Source organism: Mus pahari, chromosome 5, assembly GCF_900095145.1.
Source record: "Mus pahari chromosome 5, PAHARI_EIJ_v1.1, whole genome shotgun sequence".
In the NCBI taxonomy this organism is placed as follows: domain Eukaryota; kingdom Metazoa; phylum Chordata; class Mammalia; order Rodentia; family Muridae; genus Mus; species Mus pahari.
Window position 1 is genome coordinate 139922328 of NC_034594.1, and position 17719 is coordinate 139940046.

The following is a 17719-nucleotide window of genomic DNA, read 5'->3' on the forward strand; positions in this document are numbered from 1 at the left end:
ACCACACCCGGCCTTATAATGTATATTTTTGTTAGCAACTTAAAGCTGTGATTTCCCCCCACCCAAGCTGGTAAAACTTTCTGTTGTCAGTCGGTTAACATTTTATATCTAGTAACTTGTTACTTGGCTTTATATTTATTTCATGTATTTTTATGTCCTATTTCTTCACCTTTTTCACCTTCCTGTTTATTATATAAATCTATTTTCTTAGCTTGTTAGTGATATATATATATATTTTTTTAGTCTGATTTGGCATTTTCAGAGATTATAGACCTGGATACTGATAGTGGAATATTTGATATGTGCTAGGTATAACATGAAGTATTAATAAAATTTGGCTCTAAAACCTATTCTGAATCATCTTGAATGGTAGTTTTAAATATTGCCAGGCTAGGGAATGAATAAACTGTATATCAATTCTTCTCTGTTATATAGGGCAACCACGGGCTATGCCCCGAAGAACTCTAAGGGCGTCATTCACATTATGTAGACAGTGTGTCTAGACCCCCTGATATCCCTCCTTTCAATACTACTCCAGTGGGCCCAGAACATCTGCCCCAGTTAAAACTCCTAGGCACAATTACAGATGTTATTAATGTTTAACTACTTGCAAATGGTTCCTAAGGAAGCATAAACTATCACCTTGTTTATTTCTGCACACAGCATCTTACTCATGGGCAGTAAACATGTCTTCCAGAACCAGGTGTATGCAGGAGCCAGGGAGTCTGTGCAGTGTGTGCTTCAGAACCACATATTAGTTGTAATAAGCATTGAGGCCTCCCTTTGAACTCAGAGTTCCTTCTCAGAGAACCCTGTCCTTGGTGTATGGATGAAATCATGGCCCTGGACAGGGCTCATCCTTGAGATGACCAGGCATTTGGTACTGAAGGAAGCACGCTCCACGCAGGCTTCTGTGAGCACCCAGCCCCTCTGTGTGTGCAGGGAATAAACTATCTGGGTTTTGGTGGCTGGGGAGCCTCAAAGAGAGGGCAGGGTACAAGGAGAGATGGAATTTGCGTACATTCCTGTCCAGCGATTCTTCTTCCTCTTCTTTTTCTCCTAGTATCTTTCCTCTCTGCAGTATTTAGGATTCAGTTTAGGGCCTAGTGAATACCTGGTAACATTTATCACTGAGCAAGATCCCTAACCTCCTTAAAATTGTTGTTTGCCACACAGTCTCATTAGGTTTCCCCGGCTGTGAGCTCGCTCTGTCTGTAGCCCAGGAAGCGTTGGACTTGGGATCCCCCCACCACAGCTTCCCCAGTAACTGGGATTACAGGTGAGCCACACCAGGTCTGGCTCAAACTCCAATTTCTGTTGGCTTACAGATTTTGTCAAGTACTTCTCAGCCCGCTTAGCCGCCATGCCTTTGGCCTGTGGTTTAGAACAGGTTTTCTAGGTAGCATTTGAAGGAAACCAATCGCTGTGATAGCCTTCTGTGCAATGGATGGGACTCCAGAGATGACTCCCTAGGAAGGGATCGGCACGGCAGCACAGCAGCGTCCAACACCAACGCTGACTGGAGAGCAAGACCTTCCCCACGCTCTCAGGAACCTTTCCACTCCTGACACAGGCCCTACCTTTGCCTATGGGGGCTCCATTTCTCCACCACCCAGCTATCTAGGTGTGATGTCCTAAGTCGGGGTCCACCAAACTACAACCTGCTTGTTTTTACATTTTATTTTTTATTTTGGCATAAAATCACTCTGTGCTGGTTAGTTTTTTATCAACTTGACACAACTAGTGTCGTTTTGGAAGTTGAGAAAACGACCTCACTAGAGTGGTCTGTGGGAAAACCTGTGGTACACCCTCGTGGATAGCAAGCAATTTATAAAATTTCAGGAGTGAAGGTTACCACTACCCTCCTGTGGACCAGGAAGAAACAAGGGCGTCTCCTTGCCCACATCCTACCTGGAATCAAGGCATAGGAGAACACTGTGTGTCCCCCTTCACTATTATATGTCCTGATTCTTAGTGGTCTCATGCTGTGCAGTGTTACCCTAGTCTGAGCCACCATCCTTCCCCCCTTAGCCCCCTTTCCTGACAATCTCTCCTACATACAGCTGTGGGAGCCAACTGTCAATCACAAAGCATGCTACTTCTCTGCCCAAAACCCCTTGCAGGCCCCGTTGCCACGGTGGAGTAAAAGCCAACCCTTGTGTGGCTTGTTTGCTGTGTGGTCTGGCTTTCAGCCAGGCTGCTCTGTCCTGTTTCCTTCCCTTTCCCCTTGCTGCGGCCATTCTCACCTTCCAGCTTGTCAAGCACAGCGCGTCCTGGTATCCTTACCGTTGCTCATTCCCATGTCTAGAAAGCCCCTCCCTCACCTCACTTCACGTTTCCGTGGCTTGTCCTTCACTTTTGTCACTCACTTTATTTATTTATTTATTTATTTTATTATTTTTTTGTTTTGTTTTGTTTTTTGAGACAGGGTTTCTCTGTATAGCCCTGATTGTCCTGGAACTCACTTGGTAGACCAGGTTGGCCTCGAACTCAGAAATCCGCCTGCCTCTGCCTCCCAAGTGCTGGGATTAAAGGCCTGCGCCACCAGGCCCGGCACTCACTTTATTTTTAAGATTTTTTAAATTTATTATATGTAAGTACACCGTAGCTGTCATCAGACACCCCAGAAGAGGGCATTAGATCTCATTATGGGTGGTTGTGAGCCACCACATGGTTGCTGGGATTTGAACTCAGGACCTTTGGAAGGGCAGTTGGTGCTCTTAACCATTGAGCCATCTCACCAGCCCCTGTCCTTCACTTTTTAATTCAGTTCTCTGCATAGAAGCCACCAGCTAGAGACCATCTGATCTGAAGTGTCTGCCTGGGCACACCCTTCCCCTTGGGAGTAGCTGCTGCTTACAGCCTTTCTCTCATGTAACAATGGAGGCTCCACACAGTATGTCTCTCTCATAGTGGCCTGCCCAGTGCCTGCCAAGGCACTAAAGAATCCAGGCTGGGCTTCTTACACTTCAGTCACTGTCCTTTGGGGGTAATAATGCCTTATCTCATCTTGGCCAAAGACTGGGGCCAGAGACCCTTAGCTTGTACAAGAAGATAAATTGAGACAGGCAAAGGTTTACCTGACACATCTTTCATTTTGGTTGGTTTGTTGGCTTGGGACAGATTTGAATCATTCTGTAGCCTGGAATAGCCTGGAATGCACTGTGTAGCCTTAGACTCTCTGCAGTCCTCCTGCCTCAGACTTCAGAGGGCTAGGATTACAAGTCCAAACCACCACATCCAACTCTTTTCAGTCGTAGCTGTATTTTGATGAGATGTATCAGGTGTATACCAGTTATTCCTTTATGTTGAGAGAAAGATCAGAGCTTTCAGGACGAGATGAAAAGAGAGATCCTGATCTTAGGGCTGGACAGTGTGTTCAGTCTGAAAGAGCGCTGGCACCTCACAGTCCTTGTGCAATGCCTACTTAGCCTGCTTCTGCCTGCGAACACCCACAGCCATCCATCCCCTGCTCTGTGTGCTACCAGCACTCAGGGTCGCCCCGAGGGAACCTGGGTCTGCACCCGTTTGGAGCGACAGTGGTGACGCACATTGTTCAGCACTCAGGACTGCAGTGCCAAACTCCTCACGTTGATTCATCTTATTTAATGTCCACAACACCACAAGGGAATGGGCTCTGAATCATTTTCCAGACAACAAGAGTGGGCTGCTTGAAGATTTTTCTAAAAATCCCAGGCAGGTAGTTTTTAAATATTAAAAATCAGGCAGTTTAGGGTTGAGTATGTAGCTCGGTGGTAGGACATTTGCCTCCTGTGCATGAAGCCCTGAGTTGGGTCCCTGACACCGTGTAACAGCAGCAGCAGCAGCCGCCATAGACCATCTCCGAGAAGGTTTGTCCTCATTGGATGGCTCAGCATTGTCATAGGAACATTGTGTGAAACTAGGGGACCCGAATGGGGGCAGCATTTGAGATGTAATAAATAAAATAGTTAATAAAACAAAAAGAGAGAGAAAATCTTTGGCCTCAATAGAAAGCGAGGTGTAGGGTCTCAAGGCAGGTCAGTGCTTCGGCTGCACCTGCCACGTTTAGGCTTTCCCTCCCCGCAGCCCCAGGAGACAGAGAAGGGATCATTTTCTCCCTCTTCATCGAGGCTCCCCTCTTTAGTTATTCTCTCCTGTCTCCTGAATAGTTTCTGAATGAGCAGATTAACTACTGATTGGATCTATTTTTTCCTTAGAAAGACACTCTTGTTTCAGCTCAGATTATCACCCTATATCCTTCATTCCACCACCAACTAGAAGGGAGATGTCCTAGAAGTAGACATATTTTATATACTCTTCTCTCTTCACCTTCCATAGCCACCCCGACTTGGGTTCAGTCTCTCTCAGGGACCTGGTAGTTAACTATGATGGACAGTTTGGGGTCTTCTGGGGTGTTTGGAGACTGTCTTCTTCAAATGTCCTTTCTGTCCTGTCCCCTTGCCCCATATTCATGCTCAGCATGCTTCTTGAATTATGTCCCCTCTCAATAACATGACATTCCCAAGAGCTTCTGTGCTTGGCCCCTAGAGTACTACATTCTAAACCTTCCCTTTGCTGGGCTCAGCAGAGACAGTGATTCTCCACATGTGTATTTGATGACCTGCTCTCTCTATTCTGAGCTTACTAACGCTCATTATCTCACAGGATCTATTGCTCAGCAACTAAGGATTTAGCCTTCTTGGTACCCCTTCTTCAAGAGCACCAGGAACACCAGGAATGAGAAAAACCAGGACTTGCCTCCAGGTGGGAGATACCTAAGATGACCAGAACAGAGGGTGGACAGGGAGGGCTCTGGGAAGACAAAGTCAGAGTCAGCAGGCTCCAGTCAGCTCTGACTCACTCCCATCAAGCCTCGTCCCTGAAACACACACACAAGGCATTGTGTCTCCCGTCTACAGCAGCTAATCACAATGCCGTAAACTGTAAGTAGAAATGGCTTCTAAACATCCTCTACCTATGACAGACTGTGCCATAGGCAAAGACCTGGGTGTGAGGTAACCTAGGAAGACCACAGCTATATCCCAGTAGCTGCAAGAAGGTTATTCAGGCAAAACTAAGGGGGACTTTGGCAGCTGCACTTATATGGTATTGGGGATCAAACTCTGAGTCTCATTTCTACTCAGCAAAATCCTACCACCACATGGTAAACTTCACCCTGAAATACCCGCTGTTTGTTTTGTTCTTGAGACGGGGTCATATTTTGTAGCCCCGACTGACCTGGAACTTGCAATGTAGACCAGTCTGGCCTTAAACTCACAGAAATGCTCTTGCTCCTTACCCGTCTCCTGAGTGCTGGGATGGTAAGTGCCTGGGTAGTATTGCCTGGTTTTGAAGTGTTGCATCTTTCAGTTTAAAAAAATCTACCTAACTGGGCTGAGGGGAAAAAAAAATCTCATTCAACCCAGGCTGATATGGTAAAACTACTGACTAGTTATATAAACAAACATGAGAACATCATTTAATTAACAGCCACTAGACTCCATCAAGGTCTAAGACTAGCAACACCTACAAGGTCAGAAATTAGCAGCTCTAGCAGGCAATAAATGGCTCACACACAGTCAGGATTAGCAGCTAAGAGATGAAGTCAGAGATGTACAGAGGGAAGCTTCAGTTACCTCTAACTGGGTGGGGAGTATGTGTCCCAGGTTAGACCATAAGAACACACAGTGTGTCACTCCTAACTTGGCCTCTAATAGGCTCAGATAATTAATTGATCTCAACAGACATCACCCTGGTCTTTGTCTGGTTTCTGTCATTGTGATCCTCACCCCCTGACTTGCAGCTCAGTGGCCGCCCACTCAGGAGCTCCCACTGGCTGTAGGTGCTTCCTGACTTCTTTCTCCCTGTAATAGATCTTAGCTCTGGGAGTTCCCTTTGCTCTTCCTTAATTCCTCACATCTTCTTAATACAGTTTGCTTTTGCTTCGCTTATTTCCTTGTGAGTCCATATTTAACCAAGGGACTGTGAGACAATGAACTGAGAGCCATTGTCTCAGGTTGGCTTGTAGTGACCATTGAGTGGCTGGCACCTTCAATTCCTGGGTCACACCTCTCTGGACCAAAAATTCCCATTGCCCTGAAAATAACTGCATCGCCACCGTGATGTGCTATCTCATCACAGGACTAAAACAATGGGGCCCACTGATTCTGGACTGAATCTTCCCAACTGTGAGCCAGCAGCCATGTTCTCCTAATAAGTCAGAAATGTTAGGTATTTTGTTCTAGTGATGGGAAGATGACCAGGCAAGTGTTTAGCTCAATGAATTTCTCACAGTTGTCCAAGCTAAACATTAGAAGCTACTCTTCACTTCCCTTCTTTTTATTTTTCCAATTTCATGCACTCATTCAATGTGACTTTTTGTTTGTCAGACTTTGTGCTACTTCCTAAAGATGCAGAATACTATCATAGAGTTCCAAGGATATTAAGAAATAAGTTAAATTAATATAAATTTATCACCTACAGTTTTGCCTAACAGGAAGTATAAGGAGACATGAGCAGACCAGTTCGGTCCTAGGTCCTGTTTCTCTCTTCCAAATTCTCCTGTCCTACGTTACCACACCTCTATCCCCACCATTGATCCTGGCCTCTGTTCTCTGCCTCCTGGTTGTCTTTAGGAGCTGAATTCCTAACTCTGCCTCCAGGCTTGCCTGCTTTCCAGGGCTTCACATGATACACAGTGTCTTAGGATTTCCATTGCTGCGAAGAGATACCATGACCAAGGCAACTCTTATGAAGGATAACATTTAATTGGGGCTGGCTTACTTCTGAGGCTCAGTCTATTATCATGGCAAGAAGCATGGCAACATCCAGGCAGACCTGGCACTGGAGGAGCTGAGAGTTCTACATCTTGTTCCAAAGGCAAACAGGAGAAGACTGTCTCCCACGAAGCTAGGAAGAGGTCCTCAAAGCCCACCCTCACAGTGACACACTTCCTCCAACAAGGCCACACCTTCTAATAGTGCCACTCCCTTAGCCAAGCATATTCAAGCTACCATACACAGCATGGTCCTCAGATAGTTATCCTTCCTTAAAGGGCCCTTGTCTCGCTTTCTAGTTGCATCCATCATCCTGGATTCTGCCAGCATGCTCCTTATCTGTCGAGATGGGGAACTCAGGTTGGCTGTTCTGCCCAGCCTTTTACTGCCACCTTCCAAAAGCCTGAGTTTGCTAGGTAGTTTGAGAAGTCACATGTAGAGCTATGGTGCTTTCCTGCCTGACCTTGAGACAACTTACCCTCAGGGATCCCATTTGGGTTGAGTAAGGGAGCCTATCAGAATCACCTGGCTGGCCACCCCTTTTTTGGGGGGGAGGGTTAGTCATTTCCCTTTATACCCCTTCACTGTCCTCAGAAAGATGATCTTCTAGCATCAAGGCCAGGCAATGTTTTTCTAAGATCTGACAGCCAGGCTGGCAGAGCAGATGACAATGTTTGAGCCATCTCATTTTCTCTCAGTTCCTCTCCCCACCTCTGCCTGCCTCCAGTCTTTATTTCAATTTCTCTGATGGAGGAGCTTGCAGCTGGGTTAACATTTATAGTGAAATGGTGCAAGACCTGAATTCATTCTGGAAATCTAAGTTTTGGCACAGCTGAGGATTACTTTGTACTTGGTGTGTTGAAATGGGGCCACTATCCTATTATAGCTGCCTGGATACAGGATGAAATAGCCACGGAATGAAACTAAGATGTTCTCTGTTCAAAATGCCCTCACAATGACTTGGACCTGAAGCAGCACATGACCCAAACCATCTGTTCCCTGCAGATGTCCCTCGGTTGCCTAGTGTACCCACCTCTGTGTCACCCTTACCCAGATTCCTCCTTGACTTTTGGGCCTCACACCACTGGGCTCAATTAGAACTGCCTAAGGACTACAATTTAAGAGTTGACACAAGGGGAACTAAACATGTCCCATTCCTATCTTTGGTAGCCAGTCACTTTCTGAATTCTTGATTTCTGATGGTTTCCTGTCAAACTGCAAATGCCCCATGAGGGAGCCATTTCAAAACATTATTACCCATTAGCATCTCATGGCAAATTAACTTGTTTTCCAGTGAGAACAGCTCTAGAAGCTCTGGAACACAGGGTGCTGCCTGCCATAGGTTGTCTGAGAAGTGGCCTGTTGATGACTCAGAGTCCCAGGAATGGGATTTTAGTGCTCATTAGAGTTTAAGGCCTCTGCTTGGGTTGTCAGGCCTGGGAGGAAAGTCTGGGGTGCTGACTACCCTGTGGCAGAAGAGTTGATGGAGTTTAACATGGAATAGAAGGGCACCAGAATCAGGGGCTACCTACTTCTTCCTTTCCCTTTCTCCCATGGTTGTAGCCATCTGTACAGGAATACCTCCATTTCCATTTTACCCACCATGCACTTGTTTACTCGAGATTCTATCTGTTGAGCATCCATCTCCTCTTCTATCATGAGTGTCTTATCTTTCTATTTAGATCTGAAGTCTTTGAGATAAAAGGGTCTTTGAGAATTTCAAGTTCTGTTCTCCTACTTTAAAACAAGAAAAATGGGACTGGAGAGATGGCTCAAAGGTTAAGAGCACTGTTCTTCCAGAGGTCCTGAGTTCAATTCCTAGCAACCTCATGGTGGCTCACAACCATCTGTAATGAGATCTGGTGCCCACTTCTGCCCTCCAGGCACATATGCGGACAGAATGATGGATACATAACAAATACATCTTAAAAAACAAAACAAAACAAGAAAAACAAGTCTCAAGGTGAGGAAGTAGCTCTCTCAACGTCGCCCAGTGGTGTTGCTACAACCAGGGCAGAGCTTTCTGACTTTCCAGTCTGTGCTATGTCTCTTCCATCCCTGGCTGGCCTCATTAGACAGGAATTAGAACTTCTCTGTGTTACAACCATCTTCACATATTCCAGTAGTTACCTGTGAGGACATTTGCTATAATTTAAGTATGAAATGTTCCCCCCAAAACTCATTTTGAAGGCTTGATCACTAATGTTCAGATGGGGATCCTTTGGGAACTGATTGAATCATGGGCGCTCTGACCTAACCAATGGGTTAATTCACTGATGAATTCATAGTTTGAGACCATTCTTGGGAGGTGGTTGAAACTAAAAAGTGGGGTGTCATCATAGGAAGTAGGTCACTTCCTCCTTTATCTCTCTGCTCTAAGCCTAGAAACCATGGAGACAGCCAACTGTAGACTTAAATCTTTGAAACATGAGCCCAAATAACCATGTTTTCCTTTATGTTATTGTCTCGGGTATCTTATCAAAGCAAAAGCAAAACAAAACAAAATGAAACTCCAAACCAAAACCAAATTCCAACCAACCAACTAAACGACCAAACAACCCAATAACCCCCTCTAACACAAACTAACTTAAAAACAGATTCAGCTTAAGGGTCTGTGTTAAATGGCTTGCTCAGCATCACAAGAGCCACAATCCTGTGGGGCTATTTAAATGGGTTCAAATAAATAACAGTTAGAAATGCAGTTTAGTGGTACTCCAAATTTCAAGAGCTCAATAGTCACATACAGCTAATGGCTTCTATATTGGACATCACATCTAAGATGTTCACAGTGTTGCAGAAACTTCTGCTGGCTGCCTTGGGCCAGACTTTGGGGGTTTAGGAGGAACTAATATAGCTACCAGGAGCTTGGGGCTCAGTAACTTTTTGGAACATTCTAGAAACATTCTAGAAATATTTAACACTGTCCCACTAAGGAAAATAAATATCCTGGGAAGAACTCAGTAGCCACTCTCACCTTCAGATATCACTAACGAGTGGAAAATTACAGCTTCCGGCCAGGAATTAGTTCACCTACTTGCTGACCTGGGCTAAAAAGAACAGTGCTTGCATCTGTTTTAACCCTGTGCTCACCAGAGCTCAGCAGGGCACCTGGCATCTGGCATATCACAACACACTTCCATTTCTGCTATCCTCTGTGTTTGAAAGCGAACTGTATCAGGCTGAATACTTTCATGCATCTGCTTAGAGTGCCGTTGTAGGATTTTGTTTAGTAATTTTGATAATACTGCCAAGCATCTTGTTCATTTGGGAGAGTTTCAATATTCCTGTTTTGTATAACATTATGATGAATTGAGGTGAACAAAACATTTCAGTTTCCTGTAAGGGAGGGTCCCTTGAGCTCAGGATGGGGTAGGAGAAGAACATACCCACATGCCCTTTCTTGAGTCCCCTCCATTTTCTTTCAGGACCTTGTCTTCCTTCAAGGTTTTCCACTGTTGCAGAATTCACTTTAGCTAATTAGAGAGTATAATAATTTACCCCTTCCTCTGGTATGAGAGCCGATAATGGCTTAGGGCTACTTATTCTCCTCAGGAAGTTAGTACTCTTACAGGGACCTTTTCAAGGTCACAGCATTGGGGTCATGAACATCCTATGCCTAATTTCAGCGCAGTAGTAGGCAGTGGCTGTGGAGAAATGGAAGAGAGCTTTGCTCAGCATTTGCCAATCACAGGTCTGTGCCGCCGCCCCTCTGCTGAGCGGACTCTACCTGCTTGCCTAGGGAACTGTACATCCACACCTGCCTCTGGAAGTGGCATTTTCCTTGGATTAAACTTTAAGACCCAGGCTGAGGGATGCAGGCACAGCTTCCTTGGTGTTGCCGATCCAACTCTGAGCCTCATAACTCATTGATAAGTAACCAGGTCTTGATTTTGGCCTTTAGTTTGGCTTTTCAGGGTCTGGAACTCTTTGCTCTCAATTTACCTTCCAGGAATCCCCTCATCGCTTTCCTCATGGATTAAAGTACAAAGTTGTAATGATCACCTTTCCAAATACTGTGCACGTCCTGTCTGTACCTCCGTAGTGCTCCTGTTTCCTAGACAGTATTCTGTGTGTGACTTCCTGAAGCCCACCTCCTCTTCAAGGGCCAGCGTGGCTGACATTGTCTCTACAGTTCTCTACATTCCTCTTACATCTACCAACCATTTGTTTACAGAATGCTTATGAAGTGTCAAGCTTAATGCTAATAGCACTTCATAAATGTTCTTGGTTCATCATTATGACAGCCCTATGTAGGTTGGATCTATTATTATCTATGTCTTAAAGATGAAGAAATCAAAGTTCAGAGAGGTTAAATGACTTATCTGATATCCTATAGATAGCAAGTGGCAGGCTAGGATCATAACATGTCTGTTTCTCTTGAGAACCTGAGCTTTCAGCTCTGGGCTCTGCTGTCTTCGTGGTGGCTGTCCAATCACTTAGAGCCAAGGGTGATGTCTAGGCAGATACTGGCTCCAGTTTGATTTAGCTCTGCTGTGCCCCAGACCTTGGGCACATAAAGATGGTGCTGATCTCCTAGTGTCATGTGAATCTCCATACACAGTCTCAGAGCCTGGGTTACTTATGCCCATTGGCAGTTGTTTGCCAGTGGAGGGATGAAGAGACCAGCTGAATGGTAGCATGGAAATCTGTTGCTTCACTTATTTTATTTTTTAAAGATTCATTTATTTATTATATGTAAGTACACTGTAGTTGTCTTCAGACACTCCAGAAGGGGGTATCAGATCTTGTTACAGATGGTTGTGAGTCACCATGTGGTTGCTGGGATTTGAACTCCAGACCTTCGGAAGAGCAGTCAGGTGCTCTTACCCACTGAGCCATCTCACCAACCCCCTTCACTTATTTTTTTTTTTTAATTTTATTTTATGTGTATGGGTGGGTGGTTTGCCTGCATGTATTGTAAGTATACCACATGTACACAGTGCCTACTGAGATCAAGCGGGCGTCAGATCCTGTGGCATTGCAGTTATAGACAGTGGTGCAGGGAGCCAGAAAACTGAACCCAGATTCTCCACAAGAACAAATGCCTACCTACCAAGCCACCTTTCCCGCCCCTCACTTCTCGTTTCATAAGGAACATAGAGATCAACATTGCACTACCATACTGTCTGCCCTTAATACTGCAACACAGGGACCACACTAGTGCTGAAGGGTAGAACCTTACCTCAAAGGAACCTACGTGCAAACTGGATTCCCCTTTACAATAAGGCTACTCTTCTTATGTTATTGATTTCTTCCTATATCCTGAACGGTGGCATATCTGGGGAGAGAAGTGTGAGTTCTGTTCTAGAACATGTCAAGTTCACCATTTTGACAGCAAATGTGACATAAGTAGGAGAGTTTGTAACTGAGAGTTCAGCAAGAACGTTTGTGTATAAGCCAAGGCATGTCTACCCTGTAGAATAAGTATAGGAGAGTATATTGAAATGGTGCTTATTTTGCATTAAATTTAGCTAAAGGTGAGAGGTATATAATAAATTTTTATTGTGTGTTCAGTTTGGTGTATGTTTGCATGCATGAGTGGATACATGTTATGTAGATGTAATTTATAGGCAGGTATGTATATATGTATATGGCTATACCTACTTTTGTGTTTGTTTGTTCATGTGATTTTTATGTTTGCATGCATGCATGCATGCTCATGGGTTTGTGTGTGTGTGTGTGTGTGTGTGTGTGTGAAAGGGAAGAGGAGGAAGAGGAAGAGGAAGAAGGTTAGGAGAAGGGAAAGAATGAATATGAGATTGAATGAGACCCAAAGAGGTCCAACACTAGAATAGATTTCTCCTTTTGGAGTTTGGATAGACTATGAGAAATCTGGGTAGGTAATAGAGTATTGCAATTATATTTTGATAGTGCCTATTAATCAAAGTAAACAATCTTTTGTGAGTTCTAAGTAGTAGACAGATAAGAAATAAAACTACTTTAGTTATATTTAACTAACCTGATACAAGATGGTAGTTTTATGATTTTCATATTTAAAAGATAATACAGTCTCATAAAGACCTTGTTATAGTGTGGGGCTAAAATGTTTCCCGAAGGTCCATGGAAAACGTTAATGGTCTGGTCCCAACTCCATGTAGCCATTAGTCGGTTGAGGAACCTTTAAGAGGAAGGGACTAGGAACTTGGGCAGCTGGCTACATGCCCTTGAAGGGGATGTTGGGACCACAGCATCTTCTGCTATAGATTCTCATTGCTTTGCTTCAGGTCTAGAAGCAGATCATGGAACCTTCAAAACTCCGAGCCCAAATGACTGGATTTTCTCAGGTATTTTGCCAATTGGCCCTAAACAGTGTAGCTCAGACCTCAATTTGAAATTGATTTTTTTATGTGTATTAGTGGTGTGATTTTGGTCCAGCCAGCCTATGGAGACCTGTGAGGATAAATCACAGAGAATTATCTGGCCGTGACCTATCCTTGTTCTCTGAGATACCAGCAGTGATCAGGAGCAGTGGGATCGCACTTCTCCCGGAAGTGGCCTCTGAGGCTCCTCTGGGCCTCTGGACAACAGGAACGAGCAGCAGGGCCCATCAGTAGTTGTGGGTTCCACTGGCCAGTGGAGGAAAGCTGTGTCTCCTTTATCTATGAGGGGTTTCTGAGCTTGACAAGACAGTTAAGCCTTCTGCTGTCTTTGAAAACGTGCAGTGAAAAAGACCTGCCTTATAATCTTGTTCAATTATGGGTAGAATTGAAAGAGTCAAGGAGTCCAAAGGAGTCAGCCTGAAAATTCCGAGAAGACACAACTGTAAAAGCAGAAATTTGATTAAGGAAAATTGTATAAAAGCTTGGTGAACTGCATGGTAGGCTTAGGAGCCAGGGTAGAAGGTAAACTGCCATAGTTAGTCGAGTAGGGGAGGAGGTTGCTCTGGCAACCTGGTGGCCACTACTCAAGAATGATGTGTGTGTATAGCTGGATCATACAAGACCAGCACAAGTTGGGTCTGTTTGCATTCTGTGGTGGAGATGGGGGAGGGACTCATAAGGTCTTATCCCTTCCTGAGGTGGAAATGGGGGAGGGGCTCATAAGGTCTTCCCCTTCCTGTGGTGGAGATGGGGGAGGGGCTCACAAGGTCTTACCCCTTCCTGAGGTGGAGATGGGGGAAGGACACATAAGGTCTTACCCCTTCCTGAGGAGCTTCTGTCAGTGGCTGCTGAGGAAGGGGAAGACATTTTCTTCAGTGATGGAGCCAATGCTAGCTAAGTTGCCCATGTTTCTATAAATAGCACCTTGTCTATGCTCAATTAAACTCATTGATCTCTCTCTGTCTCTCTCTCTCTCTGTCTCTCTGTCTCTCTCTCTCTCTGTCTCTCTGTCTCTGTCTCTGTCTCTGTCTCTCTCTCTCTCTCTCTCACACACACACACACACACACTACATGAAAGAAGAGAAACTAGTAGGAAAGGAGTGGGATAAGGGACATAATGGGGAGTGAATGTAACATATTATAGGCAAGTAATAAATGCTAATTAAAACACATCTGAGCACTAAAAATGTGTATATGTGTATGTCTGTGGGTATGGGCAGGAAAAGGTGATGTCTTTGCACTAGATATGATGTGAGCTGGCAGGAATAATCACATTTAGGAACTACATTTAATGCAGGGCAGTTGACTCCGGTAGAGAGCTCTGCAGAAGCATCTTAGAGAAGATGCTAAGGAGGCTACTTAGGGCCACCGCTCCTGTCTTCAGTCTTAGTGCTACTGAGATTTCTGACAAAGTTAAGGTTCCTTTTTTGTTATTCTAACAACTGACGATGAGATTTTTGGCAGATACCCAGGGCACAAAAGTTAAGGAGGCTCTTACTCTGAGGGCTTATTCTCAGTGCCTCCTTAAATCTGGTCTGGGAGTCCTGGCTTGCTTCACTCCAGTGGACTTCCTGCCTGCAAGGCCTTTTAAGACATGATCACCCGGAGCTCTGGAGGAACATGACTCTCTCTCCACCAGTTCTGCAAGGCCATTCTTAGCCAGGAATCACCACGTCACAGGGACAGTACCAGTGGCCCCAGGCTTTCTGTAAGGGGTCTCATGTCTCTGAAGCTCTGACGTACCTGGGGTTGAAGGATACAGCAGAGTCCCTGGGATGGGGATGTGAGACACTGGGGTACTAAAGGAACCACTGCAGAGGGGGTTGGCTCAGTGGCAGCACCTAGTTTGGAACTCTCCCAGGTAAGTTTGTAGCCCCGACTCTCCCAGCTTGGCACTTTCCTGTGAGGTCAGCATTTTGAAACAAGTCTATCAAGGTTTTCTGTCTCTCCTGTCTTTTGCTGTCCATGAGGCTCCTATCCTCCCCCCCCCCCCCAGGGAACTTTCCCTGAGCCCTGTTGGATTCTCCCTCACCTGTGAAGGGCTGAATTTATTTTAGACCCTGGAAAAATTTAGTCATGGCATTAATCAGATTAACACAGTTTACCCACGGGGGGGGGGGGGCAGTGCCCTTGAATTACTTTGTTACTTTACAATTACAGTACACGTTTTGTATCATTTACAAACACATTTTGTTGGCTACAGTTTTGCAAATTATGTAATATGTACCAGTTTTATGGAATGGAAAACAGGTGCAGAGAAATGAGATTTTTCTAAAGGCACACGAGTGGTAGGTGACATGCTTGAATTCTGAATTCTCATTCTAGAACTTTTGCTATTAAGCATTATTGCCTCTCCAGTCAACCCAAGGAGGGGGCCGGGCCAAACAGTGACAGTACTTTTTAATCATCTCACACAGCTTTTCCCTCCATCGCGATCATTTTTTGACTACTCCTCTAAGAAACCAATCTGTCCCATGGCATGGCACCCACTGCCAATCAACCCCTTACCTGGGTGGTCCATGTGGGACACTAATAAGTGGATGGTGAAGTCCAGGAAGGAACAGTTGCATATCCAGGGGTTCCCACTTAGGTACAGGGTCTGGAGCACCACCAGGTGGTGGAAGCCATTATGGTCGACGATGTGCAATCCGGTATTTCTGAGGTCCAGGTACCTCAGAGACGTGGTGTTGGCAAAGACGTATTTGTCAAGGTACAACAGGTGAGGGTTGTGTGAAATGTTCAGCCGAACCAGGTTGGTGAGCACTGAGAAGCTGAAAGGGGAGATGGAAGTTAGGTTGTTGGAGCTGAGGTCAAGGTAGATGAGTTTGAAGATCCCGATGAAGGTATAATCCATCACCTCTCGAATCCGGTTGTTCTGACAGTCCAAGTAAACGAGGTCACTGAGGAATCCTAGCTGCAAAGCTGGTAAACTAGTGATTCTGTTATTGTTCAGGTACAGCCGCCGGGTGTTCAGAGGGATGTCGGCTGGGTATTCCGTTAGCTGCAAATCTATGCAGGTTACTTCTTGGTCTTGACACACACAATTGTTTGGACACTTGGACCCTGATACCAATCCCATTCCAAGAGAAAAGAGTAACAACTTGGAGCTAGGGCCTGAAGCAAGGGACATAGTAAGAAACCACAGTTCCCCTCCTTCTACCTTCCTGAGGGCGGGTACAAGCTGTCCTTCTGATCTGAAGGCTGCCGAGGGGTGGGGCAGGGCAGGGCAGGGGATGGGTGCTGGAAAAAACTAACACTCTAGCTTTGTGCAAAGCAATTTTCCATTACAGGAGAACTGAACAGAAGTTGAAACACGAGGCCCAGTGCCCTGCTGCCGGCTTGGTGGCTCTGCTACTTGCTCAGTCCGCTGTTGGAAGCTCGCCCACTTGGCAGCTCTGAAAGGTCTCACCCTTTCCCTGCCTTTGCAAGTGAAGGGGAGCCAGGGGAGAACCGCATGACAATGAGGTTGCCAGTTGACACTTTTGTGATGTCAGCAGCCTCTGGAGACTCTGAGGCAGAGGGAGAGAGGTTTCTCACCTCTCCTTCTGGGTGGTCAGGGGTGTTTTGTGTACATAGGTAAGCTTGCTTTCTGGAGGAGTCAGACATGCAGGTGTGGGGGGGACACACATGAGGGCCCTGTGTGCAGGTGTGTGCCCGGGCATTCTTGGAGCGTTCATATCAGCTCCGCACGGAGGTGTCAGAGAGGATTTGGCCAGATATGAGCCCTTAGTTCATTCCTAGTGGGAGCCTGGGATGTCTCCAGCCCCATTGTCAATTCTGGTGATCAGCTCTTCGAGCATACCATTTCTTGGTTTCTAATTTTTGAGGGATGCCAGTTGTTTTTAGAAGATTGGAAAGGGGTTTGCCTCTTTTGTAATAAATCCTCTGATAAGGTGAGACTCTTAAGATTTTGTTTCTAGGTTTTATACATCCTTGTCTGCATTTGGAGTGTGTATGTGTGTGTGTATGTGTGTGTGCACACATGCATGTACACATTCGTATTTTAAAAAGACTTTTTTGAACAGTAAGTTACTCCCCTTAAAACAAAGCCCAAACGCAGAATAAAAGCCTGTGAGTGTGATAATATGAATCACTTCTTACTACTCGTATTTTTCTAGGACTTTAAACACAGCGAGTACAGGTCTAGTGTTTCTACTGTGAGTTTCTGCTCATTAAGTGCTTGACAGACAAAAGGAGTCTCTAGAGGGATGGGGTCCGGAGGCTCGCTCTGGGGTGTGTAACTCTCTGGGGGAAGGCATGAGGTCAGAAATGAAGATAAGGCATTTCAGGAGTGAAAATGGTTTATTTATGGAAAGCAGTACCTTATTCTTTAGAAACCTTCACATATAATATAGGTGAGAATAGTAATAGCTTGATGAAACCTGCATTTAGCTTAGCATAGCGCCTGGCACTAGGCATTTAATAAATACTTATTGAATGAATGATGCGTGAATGTCTCTGATGGCTTGCTTTCTTTTCTTGCTTCTCTGCCAAGAGAGAAATTAATAAAGTCAAGTGGATTCATGGCTAGTTAGCTAATGCTTGGTTATGTTTCCTGACTCAGCATTTCTCGGGTGACTGGCTGGGAATTAACATGATGACTTAGGGATGTTTACTAAATTGAAAGTGACCTTCTTCAAG

The 17719-nt window shown here is 45.2% G+C and overlaps 1 protein-coding gene across 1 annotated transcript in view; it reads right to left on the reverse strand.

Moving 5' to 3' along the window:
• Lrrc52 (leucine rich repeat containing 52) overlaps nt 1-16268 on the reverse strand; it is a 21448-nt gene extending 5180 nt beyond the window's left edge. The window contains exon 1 of the mRNA XM_021199368.1: nt 15587-16268. Within this exon, the coding sequence (XP_021055027.1) occupies nt 15587-16208 (622 nt within the window). The 5' untranslated portion in view covers nt 16209-16268. The remainder of the gene's footprint in view (nt 1-15586) is intronic.
• Between the last annotated feature and the right edge of the window lie 1451 nt (nt 16269-17719).